An 18,737-nucleotide genomic window follows, 5' to 3' on the forward strand; every position below is an offset into this window, starting at 1 on the left:
ACTAAGGTAACAATTGATCCAACAGCATAATGATACCAAGCCTCACTATGAATGGCATATTTTCTAATCTTTCTAATCTTCAAGCGCATTTTCTCCATCTTAATCTTGTGGTCATCGACGACATCGGCAACATGCAACTCCAATTCCATCTTCTCCCCCTCAATTCTTTTCAATTTTTCCTTCAAATCCTCGTTTTCTCTTTCAACTAAATTTAACATCTCGACAATATGGTCGGTTGGAATTTCCGATTCAACTACCTCCTACATACAAATATCTATGTCAACTTGATGGGCATAATTTGTCATAAACACGAAATGCAATGAATAGTTTTAAAAGAGAATACACCACATCCAAATCATAACCCGGACGAGGGCCGACGGGGACGGATATCAAAACCATGGCACTATGTATAACAAACAACGTATGGGTATGATAATTATACGAGTAACTATATATCAAAATCACACAAACATCAATTTTTTATATAAAACTTCATGAACAAGAGGCTCACCACAAGGTGGTGCCGGCGACGGGACGTTGCGAGCGATCGACGGTGGTTACGACGGAGATTTAGAAGGTACTAAGTAAACCACACCTACATATGCAAACTAAGTGTTATTTTTGACCTCAAATTGCATATAAATCAAATACTAGCACATATATATAATTCCTCCCAAATTACTAAACTAAAAAATCAATCACTATATAAAGCATTGCACGAGCTAATCTAGCAATGAGAGATGAAAGGACAAAGTTGCTAACCTTTGTGATCATTTGAATGGATGGGGGCCTTCAAATATTGACAAATTTTGGGCAAAATGTGTGATGAGCTTGAGAGGAAGAGGGAAAAGAACAAAGAGGAGAGGGGAAAGGGGAAGAACAGAGCGAGCTCGGGTGGACGAAGGGTCTATGTAGGACGACCTTTAGTACCGGTTCGTGATACGACCCGGTACTAAAGGTGCTGGAGGGGCCCCAGACTGACAACATCCTGCCACCACTCACTTTAGTACCGGTTCGTGGCACGAACCGGTGCTAAAGGTTCGCCACGAACCAGTACTAATGAGAGCGGCCGGCTAGCCATTGGAACCGGCACTAATGCACACATTAGTGCCAGCTCAAATTCAAACCGGCACTAATGTGCTTCACGTTTGACCCTTTTTCTACTAGTGGAGGGGGTGGGGGTGGAGGGGGAGGGGGCGGCCGGAGGAGGAGGAGGGAGGGGGCGGCCGGAGGAGGAGGGAGAGGGGCGGTGGGAGGAGGGCGGCCGAAGAAGGAGGGGGAAGGAGGGAGTACCTCGGCGAGGAGCAGCGCGGCGGCGGCGGACCACGTACGGGTTCGGCGCGGGCGAGAGCGAGTGAGCTAGGGAGTGACTGTCCAGGGTGAACCGCTTCAGAATAAGGTAAGTAAGTAGTAGCACGTTTCAGAGAAACGCGCTACTACTACGGGCCGTAGCAGTAGCGCTGGTCAGTGGTACGCGCTACTGCTAAGTGGGGCTAGCCATCTGCGCCCAGTACAAATATAGCAGCAGCGCGGTTTGACGGAACGCGCTGCTGCTAAAGTAGTAGCAGTAGCGCGGTTTATGTAAAAACGCTACTACTAAGTAGCAGTAGCGACATGTTTTGTCCAGCGCTACTGCTAAGATGATGTGTATAAGGTTTTCCCTAGTAGTCAAAAATCAAGGAGGAAACAACTACAATATGCCACATCTGCATAAGGAACGTCTACAGAATGCTGGAGAGAAAATAATCGGTGTATACTGCAATCCTGAGCTAATTACTGACACCAAGGCCATTGTAGAACAAGGAAATGAGTAGATAGGGAAAGGAAAAAGAAAGGGACAAGGAAAGAGAAAAGAAAGGATAAGCGTATGTGATGTGTATGTCATGTGTCATGTGTATGTCTTGTGTATATGTGTATGCCTTGTTGGATTTATTTGAAACAAAAAGGAAAAGGAAAAGTTGGAATTATTTGAATTAAATTGGATTTAGTTGAATTAAGTTGGATTTATTTAAATTAAGTAATTACAAATTGAGCTTGAGTAGTTAATTACAGAAGCAAATTTAAGTGAACAATCTTGCATTGACCGCTATCTTCTTCTTCTTCTTCTTCTTCTTCTTCTTCTTTGAATTAATTTGGATTAATTGGATTTATTTGAATTAGCTAGATTTATTTGAATTCATTTAACAATAAAAATCTTATGATAAGATGTAAATACAAAACTCCAGTTGGAGAAATAATATCTTCATTAATGGTCATTATAAGATGTACAGGGTCATTACAACGAGTAAAAAGAAGAAGGAGCTAAGAATTTGTAAGAAGAAGAAGAATCTAAAGCATTTGCTAAGAGCTCTTGTACAGGGTTTTCTTCTTCTTCTTCTTCTTTTTCTTCTTCTTCTTCTTTTTATTCTTCTTCTTCTGGACAAGGTCAGTTTATGCTTAGTATCATGTGCTGCTCATCACCTGACAATTGAGATGTCGGGCAGATCATCTTACTCTAAAGTGTTAACCTGATTTGCATCTTATTATTAAGAAGTGCAAATTAAAACATATTCTTTTTATTTTACTATAAATTAGACAAACTCCAACAAATAATACGACAATTGTTTAACGGTTAATCCAACGGGAGAAGTCCTCTTCGGAGGATTCTGATTTCATTAAGCATTTTTTTCTGACTTTTTTTTCAACAGTACATGCATGGTTTTAGGCTTGACAGCTCCTCTTTATATAGACATATTTTATACTAAAAATTTATACTTGCCATACTGCCGTGTGAAGGATTATAATTTTTTATTACTTATTTGGATTACTTAACAACATAACAAAGTTAAGTATTAGTTGTATTATTTATTATATATTTATGATGTATATCATTGAAAAGAATAATTACACATTGCGTTGAATTCATTTTTTCTAACTAAAATTATTTTTAATTAGTTTTTGATACTTGTGTAGATTATATATTTTATACATATATATGTTAGATATTTGTGAAATATATGATTTAACAAATACCGTAGCAGTGGTTGTAATATATGATTAGTAAATCATATTTGTAGAAAATTCTAGAGTACAAATTTAACCATATGTGAGAGATTGCTTTAGATATACTTATTTTTTTAGCATACATATATACAAATTTAATCATATACTATTTGCTAAACAATATGGTTTAACAAATGTATCTATATACTCTTTTTAAATAGAAAAAATGGGTGTGCATCTGTACAGGTTGAATAGATGTACATATATACTATTTTTAAACAGAAAAAATGGGTATACATCTGTCAAGGGATGGACATCGATCTCCTTTTGAAGCAAGCAGTCATAGACGATGAGTGGGTGAATGGTAGGGGTGGACAAGGTCAGAGGAGGCCGGGGGCGCCCGGGTGTTGCGGCGAGCAGCGACACAAGGGAGAGTTTGCAATTACTCCTCTATCCCGAATTTCAGACGGAGGGAGTGTTTTTTAAGAAAGCTTATTCTTCCACCCTTCTTCATTATTGTTTTGTTTTTCATATTTCTTTGTTTTATGGTTTTTCAATTTCTGAATTTAGTGATTTGTTGTTTACACTCGTTTTCAGATTAAGCACCATACCATTCTTCTGATGTACACGAATACTTCTTTGAGTCAAGTTTTTTTTTTGAAATACACAAACATCTATTTTGAAACATGTGGACATTTCTTTTGGTAGCAATGGATATTTTTATTGAAAATAAATTGGTATTTCCAAATCAATAAAAAAATGTTTACATATGATACAACTTCCATTTGCAACTCTGCAAATCACATTTCACCAATCGCGTAAACATATTATTTAATATATATAGATATAGATGAAAAAACCCTCCGAAAGTATTTGAACAAAATCCAAAAGTAGATTAAACATTTTCTGGCCTATTAAGATTTATTTGCATATATTGTTACTTAAATGATATCTAACATTTAAAAAAATTAAGACACATGTATACTCTCTTCAAAATTTCTTAAGAAAATAACAAAACATATTGCCAGGGGCCACGCCGATTGAGGAGCTCCCGGCGTGCCTCTTCCACGGTGGGCCCACCCCGCGGCCGAGCCCGCTGGCGTGGGCCCCACCCCGCAGCCACACGGCGCGCCCACAGCATTTCGAAATTTGAAACGCGCCTCCCCTCTCCTAAAATCCCAAACCAAATCCGCCATTCCCAAATCAAACCCCCGTCCCTCCCCTCTTCCCCCAGAGATCCACAAACCCTAGCCCCTCCCGAGCATGGCCGCCCGCCTCAAGGACCGCGGCGGCGGCGGCGGCAGCGGCGTGAAGGCGGGCTCCACCGCCGCCCCGCGCGCGCTCACGCCCAGGCCGTTCCCACTCTCCTCCTCCTCCTCCGCCCCGCGCCGCACCCCCGGCACCGCCGCCGCCGCGGCCGCCGCGGGCAAGGAGAACTCCGCGTCGAAGCTCTCCAAGCAGCAGCCCACCTCCGCGGTGCGGTGGTCCACCTCCTCGATCCCGCGGGCCAGCAGGATCCCGGGGGGCTCCGTCGAGCCCTCCTCCAGGCTCGTCTCCACGCTCCGCGCCTCCGCCGCGCTGCCGGCGGGGAGGGCCTCCCTCGGGAAGGACGCGGAGCCGGGCCTGCGGCGGAGCGTCAGCGGCGGGATCAGGTCCGTCTCCACCGAGAGGGGGAGGAGGTCCGTGAGCGCGGCCGCCAGGACCTCAGATGCCGCCAGGGGAGGCACAGGCAGCGGCGCTGCCCGGGCTTCAGATGCTGCCGCTCATGAGATCGGCTCCAGGAGCCTAGGGTTCGATTCGAGGGGGCGGAGGGCGAAGGCGGCGGAAGAGATCAGCAGGAAAAGAGAGATCTTGGATGCCAAGGCCAAGCAGGCCGATGGCGTTGGCAGGAGCAGAGAGAGCCTTGATGCAAAGCCAAAGCAGGTCAGTGGGAAAAAAGTGAGCTTGGATGTGAATGCGGTGAAGCAATGTGATGTGTTCAGAGAGAGCAGCGGAGCATTTGACTCCAATGTGAAGAAGCAGAGTGATGAGGGGAATGGGAAAAGACAGGGCATCTTCGATGCGAGGGCAAAGCTAGGCGATGAAATTAGTAGGAAGCAAGAGGAGGGGCATGACCTGAAAGTGGTGGATGAGATCAGTTCCAGGAATGTTGTTGCTGGTCTTGCTGGTTCAGGGGAGGTTTCTGCCAAAGCATTTTCCGCTACCCAGAGCGATTGTGATGGAGGTAGCAGTGCTGTTATTCCTGTGTTTACCGTGCACGTGGTAGACTCGGATGATGTTTGTTCGGGAGTGAGAGAGCATCAAAAGAAGCCCGAGGAGTGTAATAAGCAGGGAGAGAAGGGGAAATTGGCTGACAAGATTAGAGTTTTTGAGAAAGCAGCAACAAGTGGCGAGGGAAAATCGGTGAAAGCTTTGTGCAGTGTGAACAAGTACCCAAGCAAGCTGCATGAGAAGCTGGCTGCGCTGGAAGGGAGGGTTCAGAAGATTGCCACAGATATCAAGAAGACCAAGGAGATGCTGGACGATAACAACCCGGATGAGCCAAAACAGATATTGTCAAATATCCAGAAAGAAATCAATGCAATTGAGCAGGCAATTTCTCATGTCAAAGTCGATAATAAGAGTCAGTTAGGTACTGAAGATAACAGTGACTGTGAGATCTCTCACGCTAAGAAGGGTGCAAGTGAGAAATCTGCTGCTGTGAAGCCACGTGACCTGAAGAATGCTGGAAAAGGAATGAATACTGATGAACTGGAGGCAAGGTTTTTCCCACATCATAAACTATCGAGGGATCGTAAGACTTCTGCTACCCAACAGGAGTCGTGCGTGGCTCTGATAAAAGGCTGTAATGGAAAAATGGAACCTGGTACCCTTGAGCCCCGTGATGACGAGAACAGTATAGCCATGGAATTTCTGGCTTCTTTAGATGGCGAAGAGAGTGACTTCTTCAAGGATCGCAGAGCTAAGAACTTGGAAAAGCACATGATTTGTGAAGCAGCAGATGCTAGTGGCAAGACGTCTAGCCAAGGTAGCTCAAAGATTCCAGATGGTTCAACTAATGAAGTCGAAATGGAATTGTGTGGTGAGAACCTAGAAGAGTTTGATGAGCAGGAAAACAAGTCATCAATGGCGATACAGGAGGAAACCGAGGAGTCTTCCATTGATCAATTATCAGGGATAGGAAATAAGTCTGCAACAGGTGGATGGTTTGTTTCAGAGGGGGAAGCTGTTCTTCTTGCTCATGGAGATGGCACCTGCTCTTATTATGATATTGCAAACCATGAGGTACTTGATTATTTACTTAAAATATTTTTTTTATTTCCATAGTTTTGTGCACAGATAATATTTTCTTTCAAGTGCTGATTCAATCGAACTTTTCTGATACAGTTCAAGTCTGAATATAAACCTCCCAGTCTGGTGTCACATAATACTTGGGGTGATTGCTGGTTGATTCGTGCCCCAGGTGTAGATGGATGCTCCGGTAGATATGTGGTCGCAGCATCAGCTGGTAATGCATTGGAACCTGGGTTTTGCAGCTGGGATTACTACAACAGAGAAGTACAAGCATTTCATGTCGAGGAGGAGGCATCTCATGCTCCTGTACCATCAGCCAGGACAGTTCTTGGGCCTCTTCCTAATATAGGTTCATCAAGATCTAGCTCTGCTATTTCAACCATAGAACGTCCACAATGGTGGTACAGACCATGCGGACCTCTCCTCCTTTCTACTGCTAGCAAGCAAAAGATGGTCACAGCTTATGACATCCGTGATGGCGATGTAGTGATGAAATGGGAAACAAGCAGCCCAGTACTTGGAATGGAGTACTCCAGCCCACTACAATGGCGTAGCAGGGGGAAGGTCGTTATTGCTGGGACCGAATCAATTGGGTTGTGGGATGTGAATTCGCTTAACCCACAACCCTTATTATCTGTTGCTTCTGCTGGTAAAAGAGTTTACTGCCTTCATGTGAACAACACGGATGCTGAGGTGGGCGGAGGAGTTCGTCAAAGGTAACTTAAAACAATCTTGCCTTAACTGCATCTCACTGTTCTGTTATTACTGCCATTTGAGATCCTGCCTAGATTAAGTTGACTTGTTCTGGTGAAGCTAGATGTTTTTTTGGTTACTATGGGCGTATGATATATGCATTTGATACTTGTCCTGTTCACTGATAAAGCTGAAGCCTAGAAAGGGTATAAGTATCTGAAAACAGATGTAGGCAATTCTGCTCTATGTGATCTGGCTCAGCCTCATCATTAACCTGTATGTGGCTGTCTTTTGCAGAGTTAGTTCATCCGAGGTTGAGGGAAATGATGGTGTTTTCACTACGCAAGAAAGTGTTAATGTATTTGACTTCCGTGTACCTTCTGGCATCGGTCTTAAAATGGCAAGAAACGGTGGAACGGCAAACTCAGTGTTCTCACGTGGAGACTCAGTATTTATTGGTAGCACAGAAGGCAGGCTGCAAATAAAAGGGGGGCCGAAATCACGAATCCAGCAGTATTCACTGAAAAAGGGGAGGCTTGTTGCAACCTATGAATTACCAGAGTTCAATGCCCACTTCCATCACTCTTCAATAACCCAAGTGTGGGGTAATTCCAATGTTGTCTTGGCTTCATGCGGTATGGGCTTGTTTGCTTTTGATGCCTTCAATGAAGAAGGCGTCCAACAAACCTACAGCTTTGACCGTGGAAACACCATTGGAGCAAGAGAGGTTATTGGCTCTGATGATTTGTACTGCCCTACATTTGATTACTCATCATCAAGGGTTCTTCTGGTCTCGAAAGACCGTCCAGCCCATTGGAGGTACTTGCCATAGTTGTCTGTTTATTGTGTGCATCATGTGACATGTAAAAAATGTACTGTCCGTATGCTTTGATTGTGTAGTCATTTGTCGTGATAAGCATCTTGCTTTCGCTGTATTATCGGATAATACTGGGCTTTTACTGAGTTAATTTATGCCTATTGTATCTTGTTTCATTTGTTATTTTGTGTTCTTCCCCAACACTGGATTGTTACATGTGTGTACCAAACCATTGTTCAAAATCAGTTGTTGTGTTGTTCATATTAACACGTGCAATATTATCTTGGCATCAATCCCTAGACACACACACACACACACAGACATACAGCTTAATCATCAGCAAAGCTAAAATCTTTGCTGATCTATGCACATCAATCTTCAATGGGCAATGAGGATCCTACCCCCTCTTTCTTGACCAGAATGCCTCAGCTAGCAGTGCCCTGGCGAACTTGATACAATGCACCATCTGAGCTTATTCCATCTTAAGATCAGCAACATTGTGATCTTGTGGATATGCTCTCTGAAGGCTTTATTACCACCTCGACACCAAATCTAGCAGCAAGCATTACTAGGGTCAGCTCAACCATTCCTGGAACTCTGAACCTAAATTCCCTTGGTATTGGGAGCACGCTGTTACACTCTTCTCTTGTCTTATCATCAATCCGTTTCGAGTTCACGAAATGGTAATGGGACAGTCTTCACTGCTCTGAACTTGCCAACATTGTTCAAGTGTTCGTTCTCCAGCCTGCAATCCAGTCAACCATATACCCGAGTTATAACCAAAACATTAAACCGAAGATATTGATTCTAGCTGTACACTAGTTTCAAATACCTGTAGAAATTCCAGTGTCCTCGTCGGATTATCTCCAAGGAAGCAAGGGAGAAATCCAGCAGGCGAGTCTCGTTCTTATTAATACGGATCTTCATCACACTTTGAGCCCATGCTAGCCGAAGCACTAGATTTAGCATCTGCATAGTGAAAGAATTAGTGATAATAAATCTGGTCATTTTCTGCATTGATGCTGTACTATAAATCAGTTGGACAAAGTAAAATACCATGGAAATGTAGTAGGTGAACTTGTTCTTCAGGATGAGATCATCCCTGAGCCATAGGTTCTTAGATTTGGGAGTGAAAAAGCCCCAATCCTTGACAAAGTCCCAGTAGAGCTGGTAAACGGTGGCGCCTGAGGACGAGATGAGGACCATCCACATCCAGAATGGTGTCGGTGTGACATTGTACTTGAATCTGACGGCAGCCGCCACCATCGCCGACACGTACTTCCCAGCATTGGCCAGCTGATTAATGTCATGTTCTTCTATGTACCTTCTTAAACACTTCAAGGAAAAAAATGGCCACAAAGTTCAGTTTGAAACTGATTTTGACAACTTGAGATCTTACTGTTGTTGGTATGTCGATTCATACCTGCATAGCTCTCCAATAGTAAGGGAGAAAAGAGATGACATAGGCCAGGTGTTTGTACTGCTGGCTGGTAGTACAAGTCTCATATGGGTTAGCCCTAAAGCTTCCTGCCATGAAGTAGCACGCTGCAAACTCCATGTGCCTTAACAACGGGATCTGGAACATGTACAAGTTTAGCTTGTAAGAACTTGCGTTTTGAGGCTCCTCGGTTGTAGTATAATCGTGCAATTATTAATTATTACCTGACTAGTTAATTGGTCAGCCATGAAGAAATCGGCCATCAGAACCTGGATCACAAAGGCAAGATAGGCTTATCATCAACTATATGTTCATAGCTGTTTGGCGGATTGGAAACAATATTTAGATGTCTCCCCTTACCTTGTAGAATGGTGAGAACATGATGTTGCGCATGATGCGCATGAAGCAGTAACGTGTCGAGCGGTAGAACACATTGAACGGGCAGAGTAAAAGTCCGGCTGACAGCTGAAACAGGTAAATTCAGAATTTTGAGAATTGACTTCAGTTGCAACATAGCCCAAGTTCGAAAGTCATCTTCTGGTTCAACATATGTAGTTTGTGTTTCTTACCACTATGAGCCCCCCGGGCACGGCGTTGGCATAGGATGCGCCGGCATTCCTGAGGAAGAGGTTGATGACCAAGGCGGCGACGACGGTGCACATGATGGAGGCGGACATGAGGAAGGCGTCCCGGTGCGTGAGGGCGGTGTTGGGGGCGAAGTCGAAGATGAAATTCTGGTTTATCCGGGTGCTCTTCCACATGAAGAGGTTGCACCCGTAGAGGAAGCAGTGCAGGCTGATGAGTGCGAACATGCTGCACAAGAGCAAAGGCACAATCTACTGTCAGGCCAAGGTAAAACTGCATCCCTAACAATCTAAGATATCGACTAAAATGAAATCATGCCAAGAACAGAGCTCTTATCTATGATCAGAACCTTGGCCTGAGAGGTTACCTGAAGACATGGTAGACTACCTCCATGTAGGCCGTGTTTCCAGTTGAGGCGAAAATGCCGGAAACATGTGCCAGGATGGCGTATATGATGAACAAACTCACAAATGTGCCCGTGAACAACCCTGAAAATTTTAGAACCGCAGAGTTAGAATTCTGAATTTCTTCACCGTAGGTACATGGTAGAATTGCGGTATCTGAATCTAGGTGCCTACCTACGAGGAAGGTGATCATGTGGGTGTTCTTGGGCTGCTGCGGGTTGAGGTACTTCATCGCCACCATCCTGTCGTTGCCCGCGAAGTGCTTCAGGAAGAGTGCCTCCACCTCGTCCGACAGCTGAAGCACCTGCTCGAAATTTCATGGCATGTAAACACATCAATTCATTCTGTTCGTGTCTTATAGGTCTGAAACTCTTCTAAGAATCTTGTAAGATGATGATACCTTGTCGGACGTGCTGAACGATGACCTCTTCACCTTCTGCGAGAAAAGGTCCGTTGCTCGCTGCTGCTCCGACACCTGAGAGAGCATTTTGTGTCAGTTGCCGACTGCAAACTACAGATCAGTTTTGTTACAAGTTTTATTTTTCAGAGCTGGGCTAGTCTCTGTTGCTACTACTGCAGTACCATCGTTGCACATCACTCTAGTCTACATCTGCAGCTGCTCATTCATTACAACCACACAGATCACTAGCTGAGCCGTGCTATTTGATAATACTTCCTCTGTCCCAGAATATAAGAACGTTTTTGACACTATGCTGGTGTTAGAAACGTTCTTATATTTTGAGACGGAGGGAGTAGTTGACAGTATTCTTTTTCTGGATAAAGAGCTGATGCTACTATATGATAGCAAGTATATACTCCCATAAAAGAAGTATTGAGAATACTCTCCTCTCTTTTTTCTGGATAAAGAGCTGGTGCTACTAGTGGAGAATATACTCTCTTCTCTTTATTCTGTCTATTGTTTAGGACTCTGGACTGTTCCTGGCCATCCATTTTCCAAAGTATGCATATTCTGTAAATCACTATTGCTAGCATCAGTTCAGCTATGCATGTCAGTTCTATTGCTAGCATTGTTTTTTTCAGAGCTAGGCTAGTGCAAATCGCAGTAGTATGTCAATTCAGTAAGTCACTAGGACGACCCTAAAGATACTACAAAGTGGTCACTCACTAGCCATGTCTTGATTATAGCTGATGAAGAGTATATTCTCCCCTAAAAGAAGTGTTAATCAAGTACTAGAACCTCCTTAATCATGTTGTTTAAAACACTCTACACTGTTCCCGTCCATCCATTTTGCAAAGTACGTGTGCATTTATATATGCTGCTAGTGGGCAGAGTATGTTAATTATGACGCACGTACCTTGACGAATTTCTTGAGAATCTTGGTGAAGGCCTTTACATTCAGAGAACTGCACCCATCCATCCATCATCCATGCAACAGAAAAAGCACAACAAATCCGTCAGAGATGTCACAATTCTCACGGCGAAAGCAAAGGCAATTTTAATCAACTGAATGAGTCGTGCATGGCGCATGGCGATGGCGGCCGGAGTGTGCACCTGAACTTCTTGAGCAGCTCGAGGCCGCGGTAGAGCGCCATGAAGGCGTCGCGGATGTTCTTCTCGGCGTGCTGCACCTTCTTGCGGTGGACGAAGGCGGCGGCGGGGTCGGCGCCGTCCTTGCGCAGCACGTTCACCAGCTCCTCCCACACCTTGAGCGCCGCCCGCCCCGGGTTGCTCGCCGGTATGTCGATGCGCACCGTCGACGGCAGCTGCAGCCTCCCGCCCCTGCCGCTGCCCTCCTTCTTGGCGTCCTTCTTCCCCGGCAGCCCCACGAAGCTGACGCCGTTGCGCTCCAGCGCCGCCATCACCTCGTCCGCCACCGCCGCGCCCTCCGTCATCTGCGCCTGCTGCTGCTCCACGCTCCCATCTGCACCGTGCCATGCGTGTCAGTGTCAGAGACTCCTCCTCCGGTCGATCGATCGATCGAGATGGTGCTCACGTGCCATATTGCCATGCACACGCGTAAAGGATGCATGATCGAGAGGCCGGTAGTGGGGTTCATGTGCTGGGACGTGACGCGGGTTGGTTGGGTGTCGTACGTCGACACCAACGGACGTGCGTGTGCGCGCACCGGTAGTCTGGACTATGGACACCTACCTGACATGGACTGCGGCGTGGCGAGGCCCGAGAGGAGGTAGCGGCCGGAGTTGCTGAGCGCCGGCGAGGGCGGCGCCACCGCCGGTACCGAGCGGCCGCGGCCAGAGCCCCGGGCGCGGCGGGTGGCGGCGTGGTCGGCCAGGATGCGCTTGACGTCGGCGAGGATGCGGAGCTGGTCGATGAGCGCCTCGCCGCGGCCGAGCAGCTCCGCCTCCTGCGCCGCGTAGAAGGTGCTCACCTTCTCCAGCTCCTCGTCCGCCTTCTCCAGAAACTCCCGCTCCTGCACACGTCAAACACGTCAGTTAGTACATGAATGATTCAGTTGCAGATGCATCCACGAAATGCATGCATGCATGCATCAGCTTACATGCTTGTCCGTGGATCGCACGAGCTCGCCGGAATCCCCGCTCTCCTCGTCATCCTGCATGCCAAAATGCACATCATCAGTACCCTGCACGCACGTAGCCAGATCAACTCGTATCGCCTGACGCGCGCAAGCACGCACCATGGAGGCCTGCACCCTGGGCGCGAACCGGGCGGCGAGGGCGCGGACGGGGTCGAGCACGGAGAAGCCAGCGCCATAGCCGGCGCTCTCGACGCCGGCGGCGAGGGCGGCAGTCTCCGGCGAGGAGTCTCCTGCGCTGCTGCTGTCGTCGGCGTCGCGCCGTTCGACCTTGATCCTCTTGATGAGCTTCTTGAGGTCCCTGTAGTCGACGAAGGCGGGCTTCCACTCGGGGATGATGCTGGCATCGTACTCCCGCGAGAACTTCACCATGTCCTCCGCCTCCTATATACCACGTACTCCAGCACTCCACTATGACGAGGCCGATCGATGGTCGGGGGTTGAAGCGGGTTGCTTCTTGTCCGAGCCGATCGAGCTTACATGCGGAGGACAAGAGGAGGAGGGAGGCCGGAGGGGGACAGGGACAGGCAGGAGTGATGGCACAAGCAATCGTGGTTATATAGACCGAGGGACACACACCATCGGAGAAGCTACGATGGAGGGATGGATACTCTTTCTCGTCTCTCTTCCCACTAACGAATGTGTGGACAGTGCTCACGATTAAGCACCAAATTGGGAGGCACTAGTGCTCGCGATGAGGGCTGCGATCCACCGCTAGTGCCGCGGAAAAGGAAGGAAGATGCTGAAAAAGCATTAGGCCGGACGAATTAAAAGGCGGAACTAATCGTAAAGCAGCGCCGAGAAAGTCGACGGAATTCGTAGTGGACAGACACAATGCAGTGCAAGATATATCATATATGTTTTGAGTATGTGTTGCCGCTGCTCGATCTGTAACTGGTTGCAATTTGCATGCGTCACTCAGGAAGAAAAGCAAAGGGAGGAAGGAAAGGGTGGCCAGGGGTGGAAGAAGAGGAAGAAGATGGGAGAATTAAAGGGGGCACGCACCTACGTTGCCCGCTTTAGTTTGTTCCTTCTGTTAATTTTCTTCTCGAGCTTAGCTTAGCTTGGTGCCCTGCCCCCATCTTTTGGGCGAAAAGACAGGGGAGCTAAGCAACACGCTTGCTTGAGCTACCCGCTCACGTACCCTGCCACTTATCCGGCCTGCCTGAAAACGGGAACAAACTGATTACAGCTAGCAAGCTAGATCACACGTTTATTACACCCATACGGTGTATATGATCGGCGCCAGCCCCGTGTCGTGTCGATATGGTTGTGTGCATCGCAATGATACAGAGTCGTGTCACTTCCATGTAACATGCATCGTTATTGTCAAGATTATCATCGCGGTTCATCAATTGGTACGTAGCTAGCAAATTCGTTCTTGAAAACCTGGATTAATTATTTTTTTTACGAATAAGACCAAGGTCTATTATAGAGCTTAAAGCATCCTAAACATAGCAAAAATACAAGGACCCTGCACAGCTGCATTACCGAAGGATCACTACCGCCATCGGAACGAGTACCAACACGTTGTTGCATTCGCTCCTCTACCGGAGCCGGCTTGACCTCGTCATTACTAGCTAGCTAGGGCCTAGGGGTTCAATGGCCGGAGCACCCAAATTATGAGGGTAACCTGGTTTCTTCTACTTCTAGATGAACGCAATTACTTAATGCGGTGCGTAACTGAACACGCTTTTAACTAATCAGAGAGGCCTAATTTGGTGCAATGGCGCACGTTATGTGTGGATGTGTCGATGAGTGTGGTGTGCTTTACACATTTCGTGGGTGGATTGGGCGGCAGAGAAAGCGGGATCGGCTAATCGCAAGTTGGAGGGAGATCCCATTAGTTGTACGTACGTGTGCGAGCGAGCGACCAAGCAAGCACGCCCTCACGCACGCACGCTAGCTGCATATGCATGGTGGTGGTGCCGGCGCGGCAGCGGGTGGTGGCGAGCGGCTGCGCGCGGCGGGAATCCGACGCGGCCGTGACGCGCCGGCGACAGCCTCCGCACCTGGCTCTGCATGCATGCACAAGTGGGACGTGCCTAGCTTTTCGCCCTGCACCGGGTGCACGCCCACGTGGCACACGTGCTGACAAGGGCGTATCGGTCAAAACTGGTGTATATATTACTATACCTATATATGGTAAAAATGTAGACCCTGTCTAGCCACTTGAAGCACCTGAAGGTAAGGAAAAACTACACGATCTCAAAAGAGAGAGAGGAGAAACTACATGTGATGGACACGGCTCAAGTCAAGGCATTGGCCAGTTCTTTTTTCTTAAGGCGGCAAAACAGCTTGTCTTATTCGATAATTACAAAGGAAAATGGTACTAGTCCATATATAACAGAAAGACAACAAGATGCAAAACGACCATGAATAAATAAAATTAAATAAAAAAAACCGTCCTAAGCCATAGAGAAAGAGTTATCTTAAAGTTAATGTTAACGGCACATTTGTCTGATCCAAGCAATGGCATGTGTGCTCTGTGCAAAAAAGTTGAGGGAAATCTTCATCGGACAGCCATCGACATTGACCGAGAATAACTATCTGTAAATTTGTTTAAATTTGCTATTGGCACTGACATGAACGTCACCGACCTGACTGCCGCGCTGCTTTGTGGGAAAACATTTGATTTGCGGTGTAGGCTAAAATAACGAAAGTGAGGAGTCTGGCACAGTTTTCTTGTTTACACTTGTTTTTTTTTTTTTTGGCGACACTCCAATGATGAATTGTGATTTTCACGAAATTTGAAATCTGGATATGAATTTAACTCATCTGGCCTTGAGTAGTTTTTAAGGACTTTTTTTTGTGCAAAATGTTAAAGATTTGTTGGGGCCAGGGTGTTTTGCAGGCTCTTTCGAGTACTACTTTTGACTCCGTTGAGTAGTGCTTTTGACTCCTTCTAAACTCCTGCATGGTCAATCTACACAAAAAAATGTTCTCTTTTGGCAAAAAAAAAGTTCTCTGCTTGCGGCCCTTGCTTTCTAAGCTCTGCACATGTGCGGTGACAGAGCTTTATTAGGGCCAGAGTCGGTCGTGTCCACCTAGTAGATCTTTGAAAAATGTAGGCTCTTTTGACCCCTTCTAAAATGCTGCATGGTCAAGCTCGCTACACCGCGCAGTGTATATGTGGCATGCCTTGAGACTCGGCACGCTCGGATTTGAGCCACATCGATCGATATATCGCGGGATGCGAAGGGGAGTTCGGTAGGGACGGCACACCGGTAAAAAAACCTCTATAAAAATTTTAAAAAAATTCTGGCCGGTGGGCCCACAGTGGATGCAAAGAAGAATGTGCATTGCACGAGCCAACATTTTTTGTTTTATTTTGTTGACCCTGCGTGCGCGTGTAGAGTGCAGTGGCTGGGAAGGAGGAGCGTTTTCAGCGGCAGGGTAGGCCCTATGCACCTAGATCGTTGAAATATTTCACTCGATCTTTCGGACTCCTTGGACTCGTTCCAAAATCCAGGTGCACGGTCAAGCTCCGCCACAACGACAGCGGGCATGCAGTGACCAGTAGTGTGTGCCACGTTTCGAGACTCGGCACGTACGACGACGTCGGTCGTTCATTCCCTAATTAAGTAACCTCCAAACGTCCTAGACCGTAGCGTGTCAAAAAACAGGAGACGACCCGCTGTTCACCGGCACAACAAACTGTTCGTGTGTGCGTACGTAACACAAACTTACTACGCCAAATAGTACTACGACGCAACATTTCGGACTATTCGATACTCTTTTCGTTTTGACCCCTGGTTGTTCTAAAAGTAAAATCCTCATGCATGCATGCACGCGCTGCCACTGCCTGCATGCGGGCACAGTGCGTGTGTGCCATTTCTCTCGAGACTCGGCGCATGTTCATATGTCAACCTATGCTCGAAACTTGAGTACCACGTGCATTCCTGCGTACGTTCCTCTGTGACGTATGCAACCAGACCGGACCGTACGTGTCGAAAAGACAGGAATCAGCACATTGTTCGTGCCCTAAGCTAAGCAACCTCAAAACCAGATCATGTGATGTACATGCCCCGTCCCGGTTTCTCTGTGACATATGCACACGCAGACTCACAACGAGACGGCCAACCTGCTGCTCAGCACGCATGTGCATGTGCGAACCAAACTGTGATTGGATGATTAGGAGGATAGTGGTATCTCCAGCTCATCAGGGTTTAAGTTCTGGTATTCAGAATTTATTTCAAGATTTACGGCGATGTGCGTTTAGTAGGAGAAGACGTTCTCATCGACTACGAGATGCATACAATGACTTCGTAAAATCTTAGGATGACATGCCGGCTTAGTCTCTCGGTTATGCTCATAGGGATGGGGTGTGCGTGTGTGCGTTCATAAGGATGAGTATATATGAGCACTTGCGTCTGTACTATATTAAAAAAAAACACGTGTGCGCATGCATGCATGCCATCGATTTTCCATGAACAGTCTCTTTCCAAGCTCCGAATCTTTTCTTCTCATTATGTGAATTCTGTATGAATTTTGATTTTGCTAACCACATGTCCCATGGGGTTCTTTTTTTTGCGAATGAAGCTCCGAATCTGCACCGTCAAAGAAAAAAAAACAAAGAATCTGCACGGTGAATAAAAAGTACAGAGCTTCGAATCTGCTTGACTCGATCGGGCGACCGACGGCCGGTCACCCACGGCGAGTTCGTCCGCTCGTTCGGTGCGACATGACGCCGGCGAGGGTGAAAAAAAAAGCGTCAAATCCTCTCTACCACGCACACAATGAGCGGTCGTGGCGTGCACCCGGCCGGTGGGCTCGCAACGGAAAGCTTGTCCGGTCTAGCCCGGTCCGCGACGGCACGGTCACGGAAAAGCATGCGCACGTACGCCACGCGACGCAAACGGCGTCGTGCCTGCGTGCCACGCGCGCTGGTTCACTACTATGGCAGTTTGTTCTCGTCGCGGGTACGGGTGTGCGTCGTTGTCACCGGCGCATGCAGCTGGTTGCTGCCTGCCGCGCGCTGGGCTGGCCACGAGATCTTGCATATATTCCCCCCGGTCCCAAAATTACCACGGCGTTCGGATCAGTCCTAAAGATACACATTTTATAATGCTTCTTTGAATCTCTTGTTATGACAATGTTAGCAACGGATTTTGTCAGACGACATCTATACATTTTTTTTATGATCGTTTGTCAAACGTTCGGAAGCTTGCTCTCGACGAACGCTTCAGCTTCTTCCCCGTGGAAAAAAAAACATTTAGAATCATTTTTTTAACCACCGTTAGTAATTTGTCAAACAAGGCTGAGCGTAATTTTCTTTTGTAAAATGTGTTATGCCGAACATTCAGAAGCTTTTTTTTCCAACGAAACCGCAGGCTCTTTCTTGTGGAAAATACATTCAGAATCTTTGCTTTAACAGCTAGTAAAAATATGTCGTTTGAAACATTCCTTGTTTTTACTGTATAAACTACTCCAGCTATAGCTGCACTAGTGATGATCTGGCCGCAACCGTAGCCACAACAGACTAGTGTCGCGTGTGCGTGTCACATGATTCGTGACGTCACGTGTTCATGTCGCGTACGTACATGTACTGTATTTTATTGAGTACACATCTCGTATCGCAATGAAAAACGGCGAGTTGTTGCCTGCGCTTTGGGTCTCTCTGTTGCCGGGCGGCGGCATTGACCTCTCCGGCCGAAAATGGTAGGCCTACCCAGGCCACGTACGCACACCGGAAATGGCATTGCTTCAGGTTTTGGCATCTAGGGCCAATGCTCATGACTACTGCCCCCAAGTTCTTGCGATGGTTCAAATAATAAAGGGTTTGGTTACACATCAAACATCAGACAAATCAAACACCCGAAATGAAAAGGAAAAAAAAATCTTTGCCATGCTTGCTAAAAAAATTGTCATCCTCGCGACAATATAATTTGCCTTCCTGAGTATTTGATTTGCGATGCTTAAAAATGTGACGTCAAATTTTTAGCATTCACGATAATAAATGTAACATGATCAAACGAAAACTTTAGATTTTTCTTTTTCTTTTCTGT

At 46.6% G+C, this 18,737-nt stretch overlaps 2 protein-coding genes across 3 annotated transcripts; one reads left to right on the forward strand and one right to left on the reverse strand.

Moving 5' to 3' along the window:
• The first annotated feature begins 4,175 nt into the window (after window positions 1-4,175).
• On the forward strand, window positions 4,176-7,962 carry LOC123128917 (KIN14B-interacting protein At4g14310). Its single transcript, XM_044549031.1, has 3 exons — window positions 4,176-6,267; window positions 6,370-6,992; window positions 7,267-7,962. The coding sequence occupies exons 1-3, from the start codon at window positions 4,246-4,248 to the stop codon at window positions 7,799-7,801; spliced, it is 3,180 nt and encodes a 1,059-aa protein (XP_044404966.1). The 5' UTR covers window positions 4,176-4,245; the 3' UTR covers window positions 7,802-7,962.
• Window positions 7,963-8,163: 201 nt separating this feature from the next.
• LOC123128918 (phosphate transporter PHO1-2) lies at window positions 8,164-13,688 on the reverse strand. Of its 2 annotated transcripts, XM_044549033.1 has the most exons (15): window positions 12,832-13,679; window positions 12,694-12,747; window positions 12,327-12,606; window positions 11,727-12,096; window positions 11,530-11,578; window positions 10,614-10,688; window positions 10,388-10,517; window positions 10,177-10,297; window positions 9,794-10,037; window positions 9,585-9,689; window positions 9,449-9,493; window positions 9,210-9,362; window positions 8,843-9,121; window positions 8,619-8,755; window positions 8,164-8,531 (listed from the first exon to the last, which is right to left on the reverse strand). In XM_044549033.1, exons 1-15 carry the CDS (start codon window positions 13,099-13,101, stop codon window positions 8,444-8,446), a joined length of 2,400 nt encoding a protein of 799 aa, XP_044404968.1. In that variant the 5' UTR covers window positions 13,102-13,679; the 3' UTR covers window positions 8,164-8,443. The 2 variants fall into 2 exon arrangements, with proteins under 2 accessions (XP_044404968.1, XP_044404967.1); XM_044549032.1 differs by having other exon boundaries at window positions 8,619-9,121; window positions 12,832-13,688.
• Between the last annotated feature and the right edge of the window lie 5,049 nt (window positions 13,689-18,737).

This window comes from Triticum aestivum, chromosome 6A (genome assembly GCF_018294505.1).
Source record: "Triticum aestivum cultivar Chinese Spring chromosome 6A, IWGSC CS RefSeq v2.1, whole genome shotgun sequence".
NCBI lineage: Eukaryota > Viridiplantae > Streptophyta > Magnoliopsida > Poales > Poaceae > Triticum > Triticum aestivum.